Consider the following 18,934-nt stretch of genomic DNA (forward strand, 5'->3'; position numbering starts at 1 on the left):
TTTTTTATTCATGCACACTCTCCAGGACCTGCTTCAAGCAAGTTGGCAACGTAAGATGTGGTTTTGAAATCTTCTGGCATTATAGTGGATCCGTCATGACTTTTTACAGGCTGTCAACTGGCTAACATATGGGCTAGTTCTGGCAGTTTTGTTGGGGGTGATTCCGGCCCAATGTTGGAAATGCTGGTTCAGTTTCGGGCTGCCGGACCCGGGCCAGTGTACTTGGGCCGATTCTGGGCGTCATTCAAACCAGATTTAGCCCGAGTCCGGCAACCGCACTCGGGCCGAGTAATTTTTTCTGGCCTGCCGGATCTGGGCCAATATCGGGCCAAACCATTTTGGCTACCTGGGAAGGCTGTGTTGCCAATTAATTACATGACAGCCTAAATGTATACCCGCTGAGATGCAACACTTAATATTGTGCGATTGAAATCCATGTGGTAGGCTATATATTTCAAAACTGTCACTTCCAATAGGTTACAAACTGAAAAAATGAAAATGCACTCGAGATCTGTTGTGATCCGAAGATCAGAACGACGTCATCACGGCAATTGAAGCCAACCCATCTTCCTCACTGTTATGCAAATGGTTTAAGGAATTATCATGTTACAACAATTTACAATAGAAGAAGGTGATATGAAGTTGTCTGTCTAGTTGGCAGCTTTATTCTTAGGCGTCTTATTAATTGTAGCCTATAATGGCCCAACGTAGAAAAACTAACCAAGTTTAACCCGTTAATTAATAGCGTAACATATATGTGATGTTCGAAAGCGCGCCCCACAGAGTACCGTCACATGTGTGATTCTGAACATTTCAACCGACTATTTTCCGATAAACAAAAACTATATGACAAACGCAATAGTATGGTTTCAAAATTTACTAATAGGAGGCTAACAAGTAATACGAGTATTATGCTAGGTTGCTAGGTAACGGAAGCTAACTAAAGCTAGCTAGCTTTCGTTTTGAAAAAATAACTCACTCTGGTGGCAGCGTCGTAATATTTAGAACTCACTCCTCTAAAGGTTGGAAGCTCGCATCAAGCACTTTTCAAATGTGGTGTCCAAGTCTAGATGCTGCAAAATCCCTATTCTACGTACCCACAATTGTTAACAAATCCGATCCATAACTCAACAGTTTTGAACGATGCTACTAAGCTAGTCTTGCAGTCTTTTTATTAACTAAAAGCAAATGGTTATTTCAGCAGTGTTCATAGCCTAGCTCGTAGAGCAAGGTGTCTAGTAATGACAGGGTTGATGGTTTAAAAAAAGTTTCGTTGAGCGCGGAGCAGAGCGGAGGTAGCCTAGACTCTAGAGGAAAGGCCATCGGAGAGACGTTGTTGAGTATCATTGTTCTGTAATACATGGCGGAGCAGTCTTCCAAGGTGTGGGAGCATTTCACACTAAATACGTTGAAAAGGTGTGTTGTGAAGTTAGTTTCATATTCGACATTCGTCTCACATTCGGAAGACGCTACATTGCAGCATCGCGTTAGGGACCGGGTGAAAACTACCCATACCATTTTGACATTTTTTGACTTTGATAATATTTTTATGAATATAAAACCTCAAACAGACACCAGAGTATTAATGTCTGGTATTAGCCTGACGATGTCATACTCATAATTCTAGGGTTGGGCTGTGACTACGGGGCGTGTTTCAGCCGAACTTGTAAAACAAATGCCTCTTTGCTCAATTGGACAGACCTACAACCAGAGCAACGTATATGTTGTTTGTTGAAAACAAATTCAACCCAAGGGCTCTTTCGTGACATTGTTGATTACGTTAATGTTGATCATCTTTCCATCATCGTATAAAGCCCGCCCTGGCAATTTCATTGGTCCGTCCAGATCCTGGTTTTATGTAGTTGTTCCCAATACAAGACCCTCCAGACCCAACTTCCCGACCAAATTTTTTGGTGGGCGGGGAGAGTTTGGGCTGGCAGCCAGGCTAGTCTGGTATACTTCCACAGCCATTACTTTTTCAATGAAGTTTCAAATAAAATGATAGAAAATCACTAATCTTTGAAAATAGCTTAATCCTGGCAAATGGCTTTTTTCAAAATGGTGTCAAAAAATCTTACATATACACCAAATTATTCTAATAAAGTCTGGCCTATTTCCACAATCTTTCAATTTTCTGAGACTTGAGCTCCTTTGACTGCTTCTTGTTGGCATCAATAAATTACCAATAACCAGCATTAAGACCAGCAAACACATCCTACCCCTGGTTACCTTCCCGTGCTACCGCCTCAACATTTAGTTGAAAAGGTCAATGCCACAGTTCCCTGTTGAGTAGGACTTTTAGGCCTGGGTAATTCATGGGCACAAATATTGAATCTGTTATCTGTTCAATCTTACTGTTACTAATTCCATATTTGGTATGTCTGTAAAAATGGTTTGGCAGGCAAGCCAAGCATGTGTCTTTGTAAATTTTAGAGCAGTAGTGAACCTCAAACTTTACTCAGAAAACTTCTGTTTCACAGTTCAATGTCAAACCACACATTTCAAGATAAAAGCACAAACACCCTGCCTGAGGCACACACAGACATTACAAATACATTAAGTGAATAAAACCATTTCTCAGAATTTGTCAGCAATTTCTTTCCATTAAAACAGCTACTCAGAAGTCCCTCCCACATATTGTTTCTTTACTATACTGACTACCACCAGAGGGTGTAATAAAACAACATGGTCTAATTTGTTGCCCCAGTGTGGCCATTGGGTCCAATTGTATCAAGAAAAATGGCCCAACTTCCTAAGGGGATAGTTTATAGCTAAAATAGTTGCTATTGTCTTTGCTTTGGATTGTCTGTTACCAACGGATGAGATTGTTATAGGATTACTTTCTGAGCATTTATAGCTACAGACTTCCAAAGTTGTCACAATGAGATTCTAGGAGACATTATTTTTCACCCAGACATTCTGGATTTTAGTGATGACACTAACACGAGTTGGTTAGGTTTTCGATATACTTCCACCTGTTTGGTACTTACCATTTTCATAAGCCATTATAAACGGATACTAATACTAAATTATTCAACAAGGATACAATGCTCAGCCTATCAACAGTATTCTTGTGGAACTATCCTGGATCATACAAATCCATCTGGTATTCATAAATGGCCTATGAATACGGTAAGTACCAAACAGGTGGAATGTGGACAATTGTACACCTTCACCCTGCTGTTAATGCTGTAGCAGTAATCTGTTTCCTTACTGAACAAAACATAGCAGGGTCCAAGGCAATTAGAGATCTATAAATGGTTGCCAAAAAGCATCACACCAAGCAAACAACCATCAGCATGATTTGGCAAATCAGACATCTGTTGCAGTACTGTTGATGTTTGATATAGATACATATGTTATGTGTTCCATATTTCCATGAACAGAAAGCATGCTACAGGTGAATCCTTCTTTTGTGAATCATCCATTTCCTCCTCCGTGTCAACATTGATTGACTCATATGGAGGTCTCAGTTAAACACATCTGAAAGAGAAATGGACAACAAGATGTGATGAAGAGAAGTCAGCCTCTGTTGATATAATACTTAACTCATCAAATGGTGATTGTATAACACAATGGCCTCCCACTGAAGAACATACCATATCTTGATTGACATAGTTGCCAGTTTCTTCATCACTGTCCTCATCACTGTCTTCAAGACAAGACAATCTGGAGGCCATACCTGGAGAACATTCAACAGTAATTACTAGAATGGTGTGTACACCCACAGAAAACTGTCACACACACTAGAATTAAAAACATCTTAAACCAAGCCCTGTTAAGTCCTTGTTTTTTGACTGCTTAGACTGTTTGAAATAAGACAGGATATGTAATAGGACACATAATTGCTACAACATAAATGTTTAAGATAAGGTAGAAATGTTTTTATCAATCCTGTAGTGGAACATTCGATTATGTGTTTGCTTATTATGTCTTTTGTATTTTCTGTCATGTCGTTTACTAAGGGACCCGTGTCTTCATTGCCTCGGGAAAGTCAGGGAGACATGGTCACAGGTTGTAGACTGGGGATTTAATGTTTTATGACATGGGACACAGAGAGGAAGATGCTGTTTGATTATCTAGAGCTTCTCAAGGGTTGGGCAGATTACATTTGCCTTTAAGTAGGTGTGTTTGGGGGTAGTGGGTCATCAGAAGCTGTAAGACGCTGCTTATCCTTATTATTATCCTTATTATTAATCCTTATTCAAAATACTTTTAATTACTTTGAGCCGATTGATATTCTACCACAATCCGCAGGTGGGGAAATGTAGGTGTTGAAGCAGCAGAGAGACAGGCAAAAATAGAGATATTACAAATCATAAATAATAAATAGGATGATAATTAGGATGAATATGACAAATTGTTGAAGTGAAATACTAGCTAATCTCCTGTATGCTTTTCCAAAGCACATGCGAACCAGACCATAATTGGACATAATGATGCAATACTACATTACCATGGTGAGGATCCACATTCTGATAGTTTTCTGAGGAATGAAGTAATAAATAATCATATTTAAGTAATAAAAAAATATAATGAGATACATTCCTTTTTGGTAATGTAAATGACATGAAGCAATGATTTAAATGATTTAAACATGGGATTTATTTTAATCTTTAACATAAGTTTAGCAACTGGAGTGGATCAAGGATACAATTTAAATTCCATAATGCAGTTGATAAATTGTTAGACAGATGTACGTACATTAGTATGTATCACTTACCTTGCTCTTTCTCAATATTCACATATGGAGGTTCTGCATGTTGATGTACAATTTGATTATCATCCACAGAGTATCATTGTTCAAAAATGGTTTACTACTTCACTACTTAAGTGAGTCAAAACTCAACTCAAAATAACATTTATAGTACATTTACCCGAGCTCTGGGTTGAGGCTAGACTCTGATTGGACTGGTGAGTTTCAATCATAGGAGGGTCTGGTAATACATCTCTGAAAGAGGTGAAGAGTGAGTGGAAGGGGAAATACATTTTAGATAAAAATTACCTACCATGCAAAGGTAGAAGCTGAGATAGCATTGTGTGGTTTAATAAGATTACAGCTCGAAGTAGTCCTACTAAAGCATGTCATAATTCTTCTATTTCTAAAACAGAAAATATTAAACACATTTGAGGCATGCAACATCTTTAAAAGATGGAACCAGTCTTTTCTGCAAGCAAAACAAAAAGAAAAGAAACATCAACACTTTTATTAGTTTCATACAGAAACAGCACAAGGCTGCTTTGCTGTGTCTATATAAATTAAATTAGTGTCCTAATACCTTATATGAAGATCTTTAAGCTGTACTAATTATTGCATTAATCAATGAAAACACAAAGCTTTCTTTCACTAAATATTCAATTTTCTAAGGGCATTGCATTATTTTCCTTATACCAAATGTGTGATACAAATTATATTTTTAAGCATGGGATTTTCATTCTTTACTACATCACCCTTTGATGTTCCGTCACATAATCATAAAGGTACATTCTCTTACGCCACTCAAACATGGCTTTTATGTATCAATGTGGATTGTATCCATCAACAACCTGCAATAAAATTCTATTAAAACATTTTCTAGACTAGTTGAGGCCTATATTTTGATCAAAAACAAACTATTTTAACTGATGAAATTAATTTGAAATCTCCATTCTAAGGTACATTAAGAGGACTTACACGTAGGGCGCATCAGCTGCCTGCTCATACTCCTCGTCTTCATCCTCAGTGTTCTGGTACTGAGCTGCACAATGGAAAGAGACAAGAAATTCCTAAATATCAATCAAGAGCGTCCATCAAGTCAACATGACACATATGTCGACTTGCTTTGTCAATGCAGACAATGACTCCATATATTCCACCAAAAAATCCACAATAAATTACAGATGGAGAAAATCATACAAGGTGGACAAGCGCAGAAAAAGATAGATGGAGATGGAGAACTAGGAGACAAGATTCAGATATTTCTTGTACCTTCTGTAGGATTTTCATAACTGGGATTGCTTTCTGCAAAACAGTTTTTAGGTGTTATCATGTGATGCAGTATTAGTTAAATAGTAGCTTCAAATGGTACACAATACTATAATCCCTCACATGATGTCTATGCTGTGACTTATGTAATGAATCATAATAAAAAATGCTTGATTGATGGGATGTAAAACACAAAAATAGAGTCAGAGAACAGTAATGTGAATTAGACATTGCTCACCGTTTTCAGTAGGGGTGAAAGAGTTATGTCGCACAATTTGTTCCGAACTGTAACATACATAAAACAAATACATACAGGGAGCTCCAAATATGATACTTCCCTCTCACAATGTTTTGTATGAAGCAGTTTACCTTGTTTTGTCTGTTTATGTGTGTGTGTGTGTTATTCTATGTTGTGGCAGGTAGCAGAGACACTTACACAGGTAAAAGGGTCGAAGACTGTGTGACCCAGTTTGTGCCGATGGTGCCTTGATCTGATGGCAAATATTTATCATCAATATTACTACAATTAGGCTGAAAAGCGTACATTATGAATATGGCTGATTCCCAATAACAGTCTATGAATATTAACAGTAATACGTCTATATACCAAGCCTGGGCTTGGACTGGGACTAAATGGCCTCTAAAAGGTGCAAAATTGCTTGCACTGAAAATACTTTCTTGCACTCATTTGCCACATAAAATGGCTCATACTCACATGAACGAATGACTCGCATAGGTTGTGTTCTAAATGAGGAAAGATACAAGTATTGTTAATTCAACAAACTGTAATCCAGCAATTACTGAATAAACCCATCTATCTCAATCTTATCACATCTTATATTAATTTTATATTATCAGAACATGCCAGTCAATCTTTCAAATATAGTGCTTACTGTTGTGTGTAGTCCTCTGAACCGTGGTTGGGCTGGATAATGACTAGTGAGGGAGATAAAACAATATTAGTGACTAAAGTCTTGTTTGTTTCATCCTCGTCAGGTCACTGGTGAGGATGTCTGGGACATGGTAATCTAGTTACTAGCCTTTCTCAACAGGCCAAAAATACATTATGTTTTTATACTTCCTTTCTGGCAGTAATAGAGAACAATGCTTATAATATACCATAGCAAATCTACTGTTTGTAATGTATACCCCATTTGAATGCATCAGTTGCTCTGTGAAGCCCTTTACCAGTTACAGATCAACATACTGCTGTAGTGTACAGGAGCATGTGTATTTGTATGTTCAAAGGGGCCTTATAGTATTATTTACAGTAGCTCTCCTAGGTTAAAGTTAGCCAAAGCATTAATATCTAAAGAATCTCTAAACTGACATCAGCTCATGTTGAGGGGGAGTGTACAGTTAATCCAAGCTGAAATATGGATTGAAGCAAAGGGGCCAAGGAAAGGAGCCACTACATGCCTCGATATCACCTCAACCAGTTCACCATGTGCTGTACTACATGGCATGGCTGTCGGGGTTTTGTTATGGGGAAACCTGCATTTATTGTCAAGCAAATGTTTGCACATCTCTCGCCTTCCCTCTCACCATCAACAAGACAATGTTAGTTGTGGTAGTATTTTGGTTTAATAAATCTTTAGAGATGAGACTTTAGAATTCCTGACTGGTCTTCAGTTTATCTTCAACAGTCCTTTTCAAGATGGAATGACATACACAATCTAAGAAATTCTGGTGAGATCAGTCACCAGTCATCTTACAAGGTGCTGAGTGTCTTCTGCAGTGAAGACACAGGCCAGTCATTAGGACCATGGACAGCAAGAGAGCTCCGCTAAACAATGCCAGTGTAGATATTTCCATTCCTGCAAGAGTACACAGCATCATGTAAATAATAACTCATTACTCTCTGTGTTACTTTCCAGTTAGAAGCTAGTGTTGACAGTGATCAGCAGCATCTGGTACATTTATATAAAACAAGTGCTAGTTTCCCAGACATAGATTAAGCCTGGTTAAGGTCTAGAAACTCCACTGGCAGTCTAGGACAAGTTTTCTTGTGAAACTGGGCACCCTTTCTGATACAAGAGCAACTAACCATTAAGAAATAATTTAAATACATTCTGTAATACTCCTCTATACAGTATTACTGAAGAGTATAGTGGCAAACGCATCTACAAAACTAGAATATTACTGGAAACTCTTACTTTTCCAGGTTACCAGTGACATAATTGACCATATTTCAACTACATAGCTGGGAAAAGAGGAACACTGTGTGATCAAAGAGAAAGCTTTTCATTGAATGAAGAATGTAGTTTTCTACTTTGAAAACATACCATCAGTCTGAGTGGTTGGTAATATTACATCCTCTTTTTTTTCTTCCTTTTGCGTCTCAATCCTCCATTTCACACATACTCTCTCTCACATGCTACCTCTGTGTAACTGAGGTTGAATTGAGCTCTTTATGGCCAGGAAACGGATTTCCTGTATATTTATTTAACAGAATAAACTTGAACCTTCTTCTTACAGTACTAATTTCTACATAATCTGTCATATGTTTAAATGTCTCACAGTACCTAAGTAATACAGTATTCTAAGTACAGTAACTATACAAAATGTCTAACAATATAATAACAAGATGTAATATAAAGCCCTGATCTACCAGCATGCTGATGCTGTGCCTAAATTCTCAAAAAAATAAAATAATACTGACGTCTCAAACAGACATGTATTTTCAAACACAAACGTTTTGAGTTTTTGGGGTGTTTAACAGGGATAAGTAAGTAAGTAAGTAAGTAAGTAACTAAGACTTTATTTATATAGCACATTTCATACAAGAATTGTAGCTCAAGGTGCTTTACATAAAATCAATATAAACAATAATACAAGTGATAAAAGTCATAATTAAAATAGCAACAATAATATAACTAATAAAAGTAGTAAAACCCTTCTGAGATAAAATTACTTAAATGCTCTGGTAAAAAGGTAGGTTTTAAGCTGTCTTTTAAAAATGTCTAGCGTGTTTGATTCCCTAATATTTATGGTTAATTTGTTCCATAGTTTTGGGGCGTAATTAGCAAAGGCCGAATGACCAATCTTCTTATGACTGCTTCTGGTGACCTCTAATGGGCCTGCATTTGATGATCGCAGTGTTCTAGCTGGTGTGTAGTTTATAAGGGAGTTAGCAATGTAGCTATGTCCTTGTCCGTGTAGAGCTTTGTATGTGAGGAAAAGGACCTTAAAGTCAATTCTGAAAGTGACAGGGAGCCAGTGTAAAGTAGCTAGGACAGGACTAATGTGTTCTCTCCTTTTAGTTTTGGTTAATAATCTAGCTGCAGAATTTTGAATGAGCTGTACTCTTTCAGTGGCTTCAGGGGTGTTTAACAGTGGTACAGGCTTTGAAATAAGGATGATGAACAAACCCCAAATTCATAAAAATATTCTTGATTAATATAACCACAATAATGTTTTGATTATAATATAATAACATTTATAAAATGATCTAATGACATTAACTGATTCATAGACATTTAGTGATCAGGTGGCTTGGGGGGTGCCAAAGCAGTCTGAAAGATTGTAAGAGACTGAGGGAATAAGACGTAAAAGATATAGAGGGGGAAAAGGATCATAAGGATCACAAATGTGATAGATGAGAATGGTAGCTGAGGGCGCAGATGGCTACATTCAGTCTAGTGATCTGGTGAGACAAAAGAAACTCATATGCTCCAAATCACATACTACAATACAGAAAACTAGCTCAATAGAGAGTATGGACTTACCTACTGCACATGTGTGGATCCCACTCTGAAGGACAATATGTTGTGCTGCCTTTGCAATACCAGTTAACAGATTTGACCTCTTCTAAACCTAGGCCAAGATTGCATCTACTCCACATTTGTTTAGTGCCTGAGGTCCACCATTTCTATTGTTTGTGTATAATTATGGCTGTCTTAACAAATTGTGCTCTCTGCTACTAAACTTACTATTTAGTCTCTTGCCCTCTACTGCTCAATACATCATCTTTAGGTGGGTGTCCCTCTTTGAAGTAGCTTTTTCTCGTGTCTAACCTACTTAATGTGCTCCGACTTCCCGTGCTCTCGTCAGAAGATCTCCCTCTTGTCATTGCACCCAACCACCAACAATGCACCGTTTTCTGTCACTCTAGCAAGCCATTTCATTTGACCTCCCCCATCCAACTTTTACAATTTAATTAACATCTTAAAAGAAAAAAAGATTTAAAGAAATATATTTACTATCTACCTCTCAAGACTAAAGCTAGAATGAAGTATGTATTCTCAAAACTGCTAGGCAAGTACTTTCATCAGAGTTAATTAGGAAAAGAACACTGATGCATATATAGTTTCATAACAGCAGTGGTAATGGAAGCTTAAACAGCTCTGTGTGAATATTTCTCATGCATCTCAAAATAGAGAGTGAGTTTGAGGGTCCGACACTCCTGAGATACTGAATAAAGAGCACCTGGTCCAATGAAGGAACATTTGTCTTCTGATCCTGTCTCATTAAATTGTCAACCCTAGACAGCACTGAATTTAAAATTATTCAGGAAACAATTGACATAAGAGGGAACCTAACATATGAGAACCAGTTTTTAAGATGTTAAGGTTGAAAAGATAAACACGCATAATTCAAGGAGTTAGTCTGCACATTTAACAAACCACCATCAGTGGGAGTTCAGTTGACATCCACTTTGCTGACATGCTGTTCCATTTTTGCGTTACCAACTTAACTGTGTGCCTGGTCTGTGTGGGTCTCAGTATCAGAAAGGTCAGACAAACTGAATTGCATCCACTCATACCTCATACACAAAGTTCTTGCTGTTTAGATTGTGTATTTTGTGAGGGTTACTGCAGCAACCTGCCTTATCTCTGACGTTCTCCCACCTACAAACAGGAAACCACACCAAAGGAAGGAAGCCATGCACTCCTCTTTCCCCATCAAAGACGAAAAACAGACTATGCAGACAACTGAAAAAGGAAGGGACAAAAGGAATCCCTGTGAGAGGAGAATAGAGGGAGCATGCCTGTAGAATGGGGGGTAGGGAACAGTAGCAACAGTAACACCAGAGATACTGTGGAACTCGTGCTTCAAAGATGCAGCTTTCTCAACTTTGCAACTGCAAAGTTGTTACAACCACAGACACACTGTATCCATCCACATTCAAATTAGTCTGCCAAGTCTCTGTATCGATCCATACTACTTCTTTAATGTTTAAACATAAGATAGCTACAACAAAATGTACCTTTTTTTGGGGGGGATGTTACACTTTATAGAAAGAATACACCATAATTGCTGTCATTAAAAAAAGAGACAATAATTTTTCCTCAGACAATTAAGAAAAGCATACTCTTAAAGGCCTGACTGGGATATCAGTGCCTCTTCACAGAAGAATATAAACACAGATTTTACAAAGAGCATTTTCAAAAAAGGTTAAGCTAATGAAAGAACACAAAAACAAATGGAAGACAGATCCCTCTAATATATTGCTGATCATCTAGTTACTAATCAATCCATTTCCATTCTAGCCATCTTGCTGAAGCAACTGTGAGTAGACTTTCCAGTTGTGCTGCTACAGATGGGCAGCCATCTTATATGGAACATTGTTATTAAACATCTTATTCAAGCAACATATAAAATACATCTCTGAAAAACAAAACGACAAATTAAAGTTTGATTCAACCTATTTTAAATGGCAAATTGAGTGTTGGGGTCCCATGAATGTACCATGCGATGTTCCCTGCTCTGGTGTGGTGCTCTATCTAGAGTTCTCTTGTATTCCGTAAGAAGTGTGGAGAACTAGATTGACAAGCCAGATGTCTGTACATTTTGCCAATGTAAGAACATTTTGTATTAGGAATAGCCAAATACAGAGCAGAACGAATGTAGTGGTTACAACTCACTGAGAATATTGACATTTGAAGTGTCCCACCAGATTCCAGAGGTTTGTGGTCAACACAAATGTTTCCAGCAGAGTAAGTGTTGAACATGTACAGACTCAGAGTTGTCTGGTGAACACAAAAACAACCAACAGGGAAGATTTTCTTTCACTCAAGTGATGAATTAGTCAATTTGTTCTAATCTTTTACAGATCTGAGATGCTGACCTAAACTCCTTGTTTTCTTCTATAAACACGTCTGTCCAACAACATTGTCATGTTTAGCAAATTTCAGTGGAACAGCTGGTGTATAACACCAGAATGTTGAAGGCAAAGGTTTTTCTTTCTCCGGTGGTAATTGCCATGTTGCCTTGATGTCAAGAGTTTTTTGGCTGCAAATAATAAATAATCATAAAACTCTTCAATAACCATTGTTGTAAAAAATAAAATAGTTAGTTGTGCAACTGGCAGGGGCTGTGGGGACCATTGCTGATGGAGCATTCTCCTGCAGTAGCACCCCAGGTCCCTTGCAACTGTCCTTAAATCAGAACACTGGACACTGGCACCCTTGTTGACCTGCCGCTCTTGGGCACAATGATTGGTTCATCATCTGCCAATGACAAAAGATAGTATAAGTCAAAACCTGTATTGATGAAGAAGACACTAAATACAGTCCTGGTCAAAGTTATTGCCATCCCTGAATTTCAAGTACAGAATTCAGCATATTTTAAGAAATAAATGAAAATGAACCAATTTGGTATAATCTGAACATTTAAATGAATTGTCCAAAGTTACTGAACACACACCAATTTTTGCATAATAGTGAAATAAAAAATACTAACAAAATGTACCCTGGACACAATTATTGGCACCCTTTTGATGAATTCAAATTAGTTCCTCACACAATCTTTTTTAATATGACTCACCTTTGGTTAATTGTCAGCATTCATGTGACCTCAATTAAATTGGTTCAGGCAGGAGGACTCAGTAGTGTTATTTACTTGATACTTTATTGCACACAATACATTATTGTAATACTTGAATTTGGCATATAGTTGTGCTTGCGGCTCTCAGCCGCACCCAACTGAGACATTATCTCCTGAGATACCTTCTCGACATGCGGGCAGAGAGCAAAGAACGCATTCCCCCTAAGAAAGAAGAACACAGACAAAGGGTGGAGGCCGGGGAGGCGGAGGCCGCAGGAAGACTGAGGGCCTCATGCACTAACGCTTTTGCGCCCACTTCAGGCATATTTGTTTCGCAGTTTGCGCGTAAAAGCATGGTGAGGTATGTACAAACATGGCACACTGAGGTAACAGCGCAGACTGCCGGTCGCGGGAAATGGAAATGGCAAATTGCGCTTTTTGTTTCATGCATATGCATTCATGGGAGGGTCAAGGGTAAAGTGGGAGTTTCCCATAAAAAGATGGGAGGGGATGCGTTGAGTGTGCCTTATTATGTATTACGCGGTATCTGCAAAAACTGCCTGTGAAAGTGCACCTCTATTTTGCGTTGAAAATTCTACGCTTTTTAAAAGCAGGCGTAAACCATGATGCGCATATGCCTCCTGGTGAAATGGCAGCCGTAACCTGAGCAAGATGAAGACAAAGGATTTTTGTCACAAGGATCACACTTTTTGAATTGAGTGAACACAAAATAATTACGTGTTGCAGATTAAGCAGCCATGCAATATTACAGTTACTGGAAGAAATCAAAGATTACATAAAATCTCTTGACTCAGCGTTCACATTCCATTCCAGCAGTTGTTAAACTCCTCACTACATTACAAATATTGGCATCAGGATCATTTCAAACAGTCATCCCTGTTTCAACTTTGGTGGCTGATCCATGATAGAAAGAGAGAAGGAGGCCCATTCAATTGCGCGTTTAAATGCTTGCAGTGTACGGTATAGTGGGCGCAGATTACCCGATGACTTGCATGTTTTGTAAATACGACGTAAACTGAAGTATCACAGCGTGCGCAATCTGCTGGTTGGCCATGGCGCTTATAACGCTACGTTTGCAAATGTACGTATATGAGGCCCTGAGAGCGTCTGTGTCGGACTAGCAATGCAGGTGCCGGGATCCCTGCTATATACCCCCCTTATTAGGAAGGTGTGCCCTGACGCGTGATATGACGAGTTGCAGTGACATGCTAGGTCTCGCGTCTCCTGCATGAACCAGCTCTGCTTGATTTTACAGCATTTTGTTTTCAGTTGCTTATTCACAATGGTGAAGACAAGAGAGCTGTCTGAGAGGATCAGAAATGCTATTATCCAAAAACATAATAATTTATAAAGGCTACAAGGTAATAGCCAAAGATCAAGAAATCCCAGTTTCAACAGAGGGGAATGTTCAATCAAGAAGTTTCAGTCATAAAACTGTTAAGACACTTCCAGGACATGGTGCAAAGAAGAAACTGAATGAGAGAAGTCGGCGAAAGTTGGTGCGGATTGTGGAAAAAACACCACACAAGACATCTACAGAGCTTCAGGCTAACCTGGAGCAATCTGAAGTGGCTCATACCATACGCCGCACAGTAAACGTAAAAGTAAAAAAGTAGTGCTCCATGGTCGAAGACCAAGGAGGAAACCACTATTGAAAGAAAGGCACAAAAAGGCAAGACTCATGTTTGTCAGTTTTTCTTGGATAATGTTCTATGGACGGATTACCAAGGCATTTTAGAGCAAAATGTCTTACCCAGTGTCAGACAACTAGGTTTGAGTTGAAGGGCTTGGGTTTTCCAGCAGGAAAACGACCAAAAGCAAGCATCCAACAGCTTAAAAGAATGGTTGAAAAGGAAAATATGGACTATTTTAAACTGGCCAGCAATGACTCCTAACCTAAATCCCATCGAAAACATTTGGAGAGAGCTGAAACCTGCCATTTCAAAGAGGAATGCTGCAAACTTAAAAGAGCTTGAACACATAGCAATGGAACAGTGGCAGAAACTACCAGAAGACAGGTGCAAAAAGCTTCTAGAGGGCTACAAAAAAGTTTGAAGGTGGTCATTGTTGCCAAAGGTTCTGCAACCAAATATTAGTGAGGGGTGCCAATAATTGTGTTCGGAGTACATTTTATGTTTGCATAATTTCACTATTATGGAAGTATTATTTTAGTTTTTACTTTTGTTCAGTAGCCTTGGACATCTTATATATATATAAATATTCAGGTTATACAAAATTGGTTAATTTGCCTTTATTTCTTAAGATATTTTAAAAACTGTCCTTAAAATTCAGGGGTGCCAATCATTTTGACAAGGACTGTATATTTCATACAGCAGTTAGACCAGATGTGAAATCTTACCGGAGGTGACATCGTTTTCTGCTCGTTGACGGTCTTGCTCAATAAAGAGGGCGGTGGCCAGGAAGAAGGCCCCGCCCCCCACAGCCACAAAGGAGCTGAGCAGGAGGGAGAGCTGGAGGGAGCGGAACTGCCACAGGTAGGAGTCTGTCTGCCTCAAAGAATCAGACACCTGAGGGAGAAAGAGGAGGAGAGAGCAACTGTCAGTGGAAGGCCAGTAGACATAGAGGGGTGTCAAATATAGCTCTAAGCCTGCGTGTTAAATGTATGTGTGTCGAGTTGCATCTGTGTGTGTGTAAATGAATGTGTCTGCATGTGTTTGTATGTGCCTGCATGTGTTTGTATGTGCTTGCGTGTATGCTGCCCTACAAAAGCAAATAACCTTAACTCACCAGGGCTGCGTTTCCCAAAAGCGTTGTAAGCTTAGGTTGATTGTAGAATCCATTGTACAACAAATCTTTGTTTTACGGGCCATTCCCAAAACCATCGTAGCTAAAGTGTCTCTTGAAAATTTGTAGCTCTTGAAAGCGCGTTGATTAGCCTACTCCTTACGAGCATGTTCGGGAAACGCATGTAAGAAATATCAACGGTTTTGTTTTGTGCTCGATCGTTGCTACGATCCATCATTATCGGGAAACGCAGCCCAGAGTGAAGAACTTGAAATCTAGTTACTCTGTTGTCCACCCAAATGAATTTTAGGCAGAATATAAGAAATGTGCCAATAAAAATAAATAAATAAAATAATTATTTATCCACGTCAAGGGGGTTAAAATCTATGTATCCTTATTCGGACGTTAATGTACTCTGCCTTTGCATTGTCGGCCAAATAATAAGGGGTCGTGACAAGGCAAAAGGCATAAACTTCCATTTGAATGAGTGGGTGCGGCTGCAACTGTCTAACACAAAAGTACAATTATAGTTATTTTTCTGCTGCTCAACAGCGAAAACGGAGATTGCCAAAGTGGCAAAGTCACCAGATTAGTTGCTAATCACTTGATTAAACTTTTTTTCTCTAGGGAAGGTGAAGTCACTAAATCTAGCAACAAAGTCGCCAAATTGGCAACACTACAGAGTACCTTCAATCAATTTGGACATTCTAGAGTGCAGTAAAACTAAATCAAAGAACCGTAACTTGTGAACCTTAGCATAAGTAAAGAACCTTAACATAAGTTACGGGATTCTGCCTTGGCTTCTCATGTGGGTCTTTTGAAAGTTATTGTGAAGACAACCCCTATTTTCTCATTATAAAGCAGACCTTAAATGTCACAAAATAAATTAAATTAAATAAGTCAGTTAAACTGCAAAACCGAGTTTACCTTGTCATAGTTGAATAAAGACAGTTCAGTGGGTAAAATGGACATACAGTGAACCTCAAAGTCCATTGACACCTCTTTCCTATGCAAATCTCACAATTTGAAACTTTTGCTGTAAAACAGTCGGTTTCAAAAAAGCCACCTATGTGACGTCACAAAGGTGGCTCCACCTTTTTTGCTCTAGTCTGGACTTTTGTCACGCCCTAGGGTTCGCGTAGATCTCAGACACTAGTTTACCTGCAAGCTCTGTATACTTCCATGGGAATTACAAAGGTCATTTTCAAGGACATTGAAAATGGACCACGGTCGTAAATGCAGTGTTCCAGTCTGTACAGGGAATGCTGACACTTTTCATAGTCTTCCCAAGGAACTAAACACTTGACGGGCATGGCTGATGTTTGTCTATGAGAAGATCCCTGTCAAGTTCGACACTCAATTATTCATTTGCTCGAACCATTTTACCAAAGACAGATTTGAAAACCTTGGACAATATAAGGCAGGATTTGCTAAGTCGCTGTTGCTGAAAAGAGGTGCTGTTCCGACTGTATGCTCATCACAACCGCAAGCTGTAAGTATGATTTTGTCGCTAACAGTTATTTGCAATGCTAAGTATTCTGTATCTAACATAGGTAGAATGTGTGATAATTGAGTTTATTGGCAATGGGGCTAACATTATTTCATTTTCCTGACTGTATTTCATTCAAATAAATAACCTGTGTTGTCATGTAAATCTAAAATTTACGATGCATGTTTGGCTATGTTGTGTAAACCAACCAATCAGCGGGCAGCTCATCTATATATTCATGAGGATACCATAAAGGGGGGAGACATTGTTTTATTCCAGGGCTAATTCACAGGGTTGCATTAGGACGCATAGCACCCGGGCCATTTTCAGCCCAACCAATGTTACATACCCTATTCGGAGACCTTAAGGAACAGTGTGAAATACCCTATTAAATAAGTCAATGACCCCTTTAAGGCCTTTTGCTTTTGCATGGTAGTATGTATGTGCATCGTACCACTCCAATAAGATATGGACTCCCTGCGTCTCCGAGCAGGTGAGAGAGAACAATCTGGAAGGCCTCGGCAGTAGAGCGCCGAGTAGGGACGACCACATACTAAGGAGGGAGGGAGAGATGGAGAATAATGTCACAGGGCCACTTGTAAACCTTACTGAGTAAATAGTACCATCTACATCTTTGTACAGTACATAGAAAAATGACATTCACATTTAAGCTCCTTCACACTGAGAATGTATCAACTCACCAGCAGGATGTCAGCCACTATGGCCCAGTTCATGGACAGGAAGGTCTCACCCAAGAAGATAAACACCTTTGTCAACAGAGGCAATATTTAACCAGTTATGCCACCACATCATCATAATATGGTGCTGAGGAGGGAACACACAGCTTAGAACGATATAGAGCGAGAATCCAGCCTGGCTCTCTCATGCCCAAAAGGCCCACAACAAGGACAAACAAACTCAACAAGGATAAACCTGAGTTTGTTGTGCATCTCACTATGTTTCCATATCTTGTTAATCTGTGAACGATGTTTGTGTTCTTCTAGTAGTCGTTGGTTTGATTGCATCTGAGACAAGATGTTCAGCCATTGTGTTCATAACACATTTAACATGTGCTTATTTATGCATGCGCACGTGTGTAAGGGTCTGAAATAGGGACAACAGTATGTAAACATGGAGGAATATGTGACGGACTGAATGAGACTGGGAGTGTGTTTGTATGTATGAGCGGGAGACTGAAATGTCCCACAGCTTCAAGATGGCCCAGACTCACGTAGGTGGCAATGGTGCTGGCTTGCGCAAACACAATCGCCAGGTAGAGGAATGGTGCTGAGAGGAGGAGCCCTGCTGCGCACACCAGTGGGTCAGCTCGCGGCGTCCTCCTCCGGAGCCTCCGGCTGATCTCTGCACCACTGCCAACCCCCAGCAAACCCGTCACACACGTGATGATGCCAAAAATCAGGCTGGGGGAAGGAAAGAATGAGAGAAATCAGAAGAAAAGGGTGGAGGGGGAATGAAAGAATGAGTGTGAAGAGAGTGAGAGAGGGAAAACGAGGCACAGGGACAGAGAGACAGGAGGGAGGGATGAGAAGATAACAACTGGTGAACAACTGGCCTTACACAAAGATGACACATGGATTACCATCACAATGGGTAATTATGTTAAATAGTCCTGAATTACTGTAGTGTAATGCTGGTGAACTGAGGTATTTATATGGTGCACAGGGTTCATACACATTTTGACCAATGGATTTCCATGACTTTTCCATGCCTTTTCAATGACTTTAAACCAAATTTCCATGACCAAACTTTTTGTGAAATCGTTAATACGTGTATCATAAATCGTAAATCGTAAGTTGCATTACACGGCTGTTCGTAATACTGTAGAATGCTCCATTCACTTAAATGGGGCTTCCCAACGTTCTGCGGTGAACAATTTTTTAATATTTGAACTTGGCTATGCATATTTGACCGCTGTCAAAGGAAGT

General features: G+C 39.2%; 2 protein-coding genes across 5 annotated transcripts in view; both read right to left on the reverse strand.

The window, feature by feature from the left end:
• Positions 1-561: 561 nt before the first annotated feature.
• Positions 562-11,018, reverse strand: lat (linker for activation of T cells). 2 transcript variants are annotated; one of them, XM_084678909.1, is made up of 14 exons: positions 9,694-11,018; positions 7,681-7,782; positions 6,859-6,901; positions 6,681-6,709; positions 6,402-6,456; positions 6,204-6,250; positions 5,969-6,001; positions 5,675-5,738; positions 4,878-4,951; positions 4,724-4,756; positions 4,457-4,486; positions 4,224-4,241; positions 3,600-3,682; positions 562-3,483 (listed from the first exon to the last, which is right to left on the reverse strand). In XM_084678909.1, the coding sequence occupies exons 2-14, from the start codon at positions 7,778-7,780 to the stop codon at positions 3,457-3,459; spliced, it is 636 nt and encodes a 211-aa protein (XP_084535035.1). In that variant the 5' UTR covers positions 7,781-7,782; positions 9,694-11,018; the 3' UTR covers positions 562-3,456. The 2 variants fall into 2 exon arrangements, with proteins under 2 accessions (XP_084535035.1, XP_084535036.1); XM_084678910.1 differs by lacking the exon at positions 4,224-4,241.
• Positions 11,019-11,116: 98 nt separating this feature from the next.
• spns1 (SPNS lysolipid transporter 1, lysophospholipid) overlaps positions 11,117-18,934 on the reverse strand; it is a 38,479-nt gene continuing 30,661 nt past the window's right edge. For all 3 annotated transcript variants that reach the window (XM_084678905.1, XM_084678907.1, XM_084678906.1), the window contains exons 9-13: positions 18,220-18,409; positions 17,690-17,755; positions 17,443-17,541; positions 15,114-15,282; positions 11,117-12,417 (exon numbers count right to left, since the gene is read on the reverse strand). In XM_084678905.1, coding sequence (XP_084535031.1) covers positions 12,347-12,417; positions 15,114-15,282; positions 17,443-17,541; positions 17,690-17,755; positions 18,220-18,409 — 595 coding nt within the window. In that variant the 3' untranslated portion in view covers positions 11,117-12,346. The remainder of the gene's footprint in view (positions 12,418-15,113; positions 15,283-17,442; positions 17,542-17,689; positions 17,756-18,219; positions 18,410-18,934) is intronic.

The sequence above is a fragment of the Hypomesus nipponensis genome, chromosome 17, assembly GCF_054491055.1.
Source record: "Hypomesus nipponensis isolate SF chromosome 17, ASM5449105v1, whole genome shotgun sequence".
Lineage (NCBI taxonomy): Eukaryota > Metazoa > Chordata > Actinopteri > Osmeriformes > Osmeridae > Hypomesus > Hypomesus nipponensis.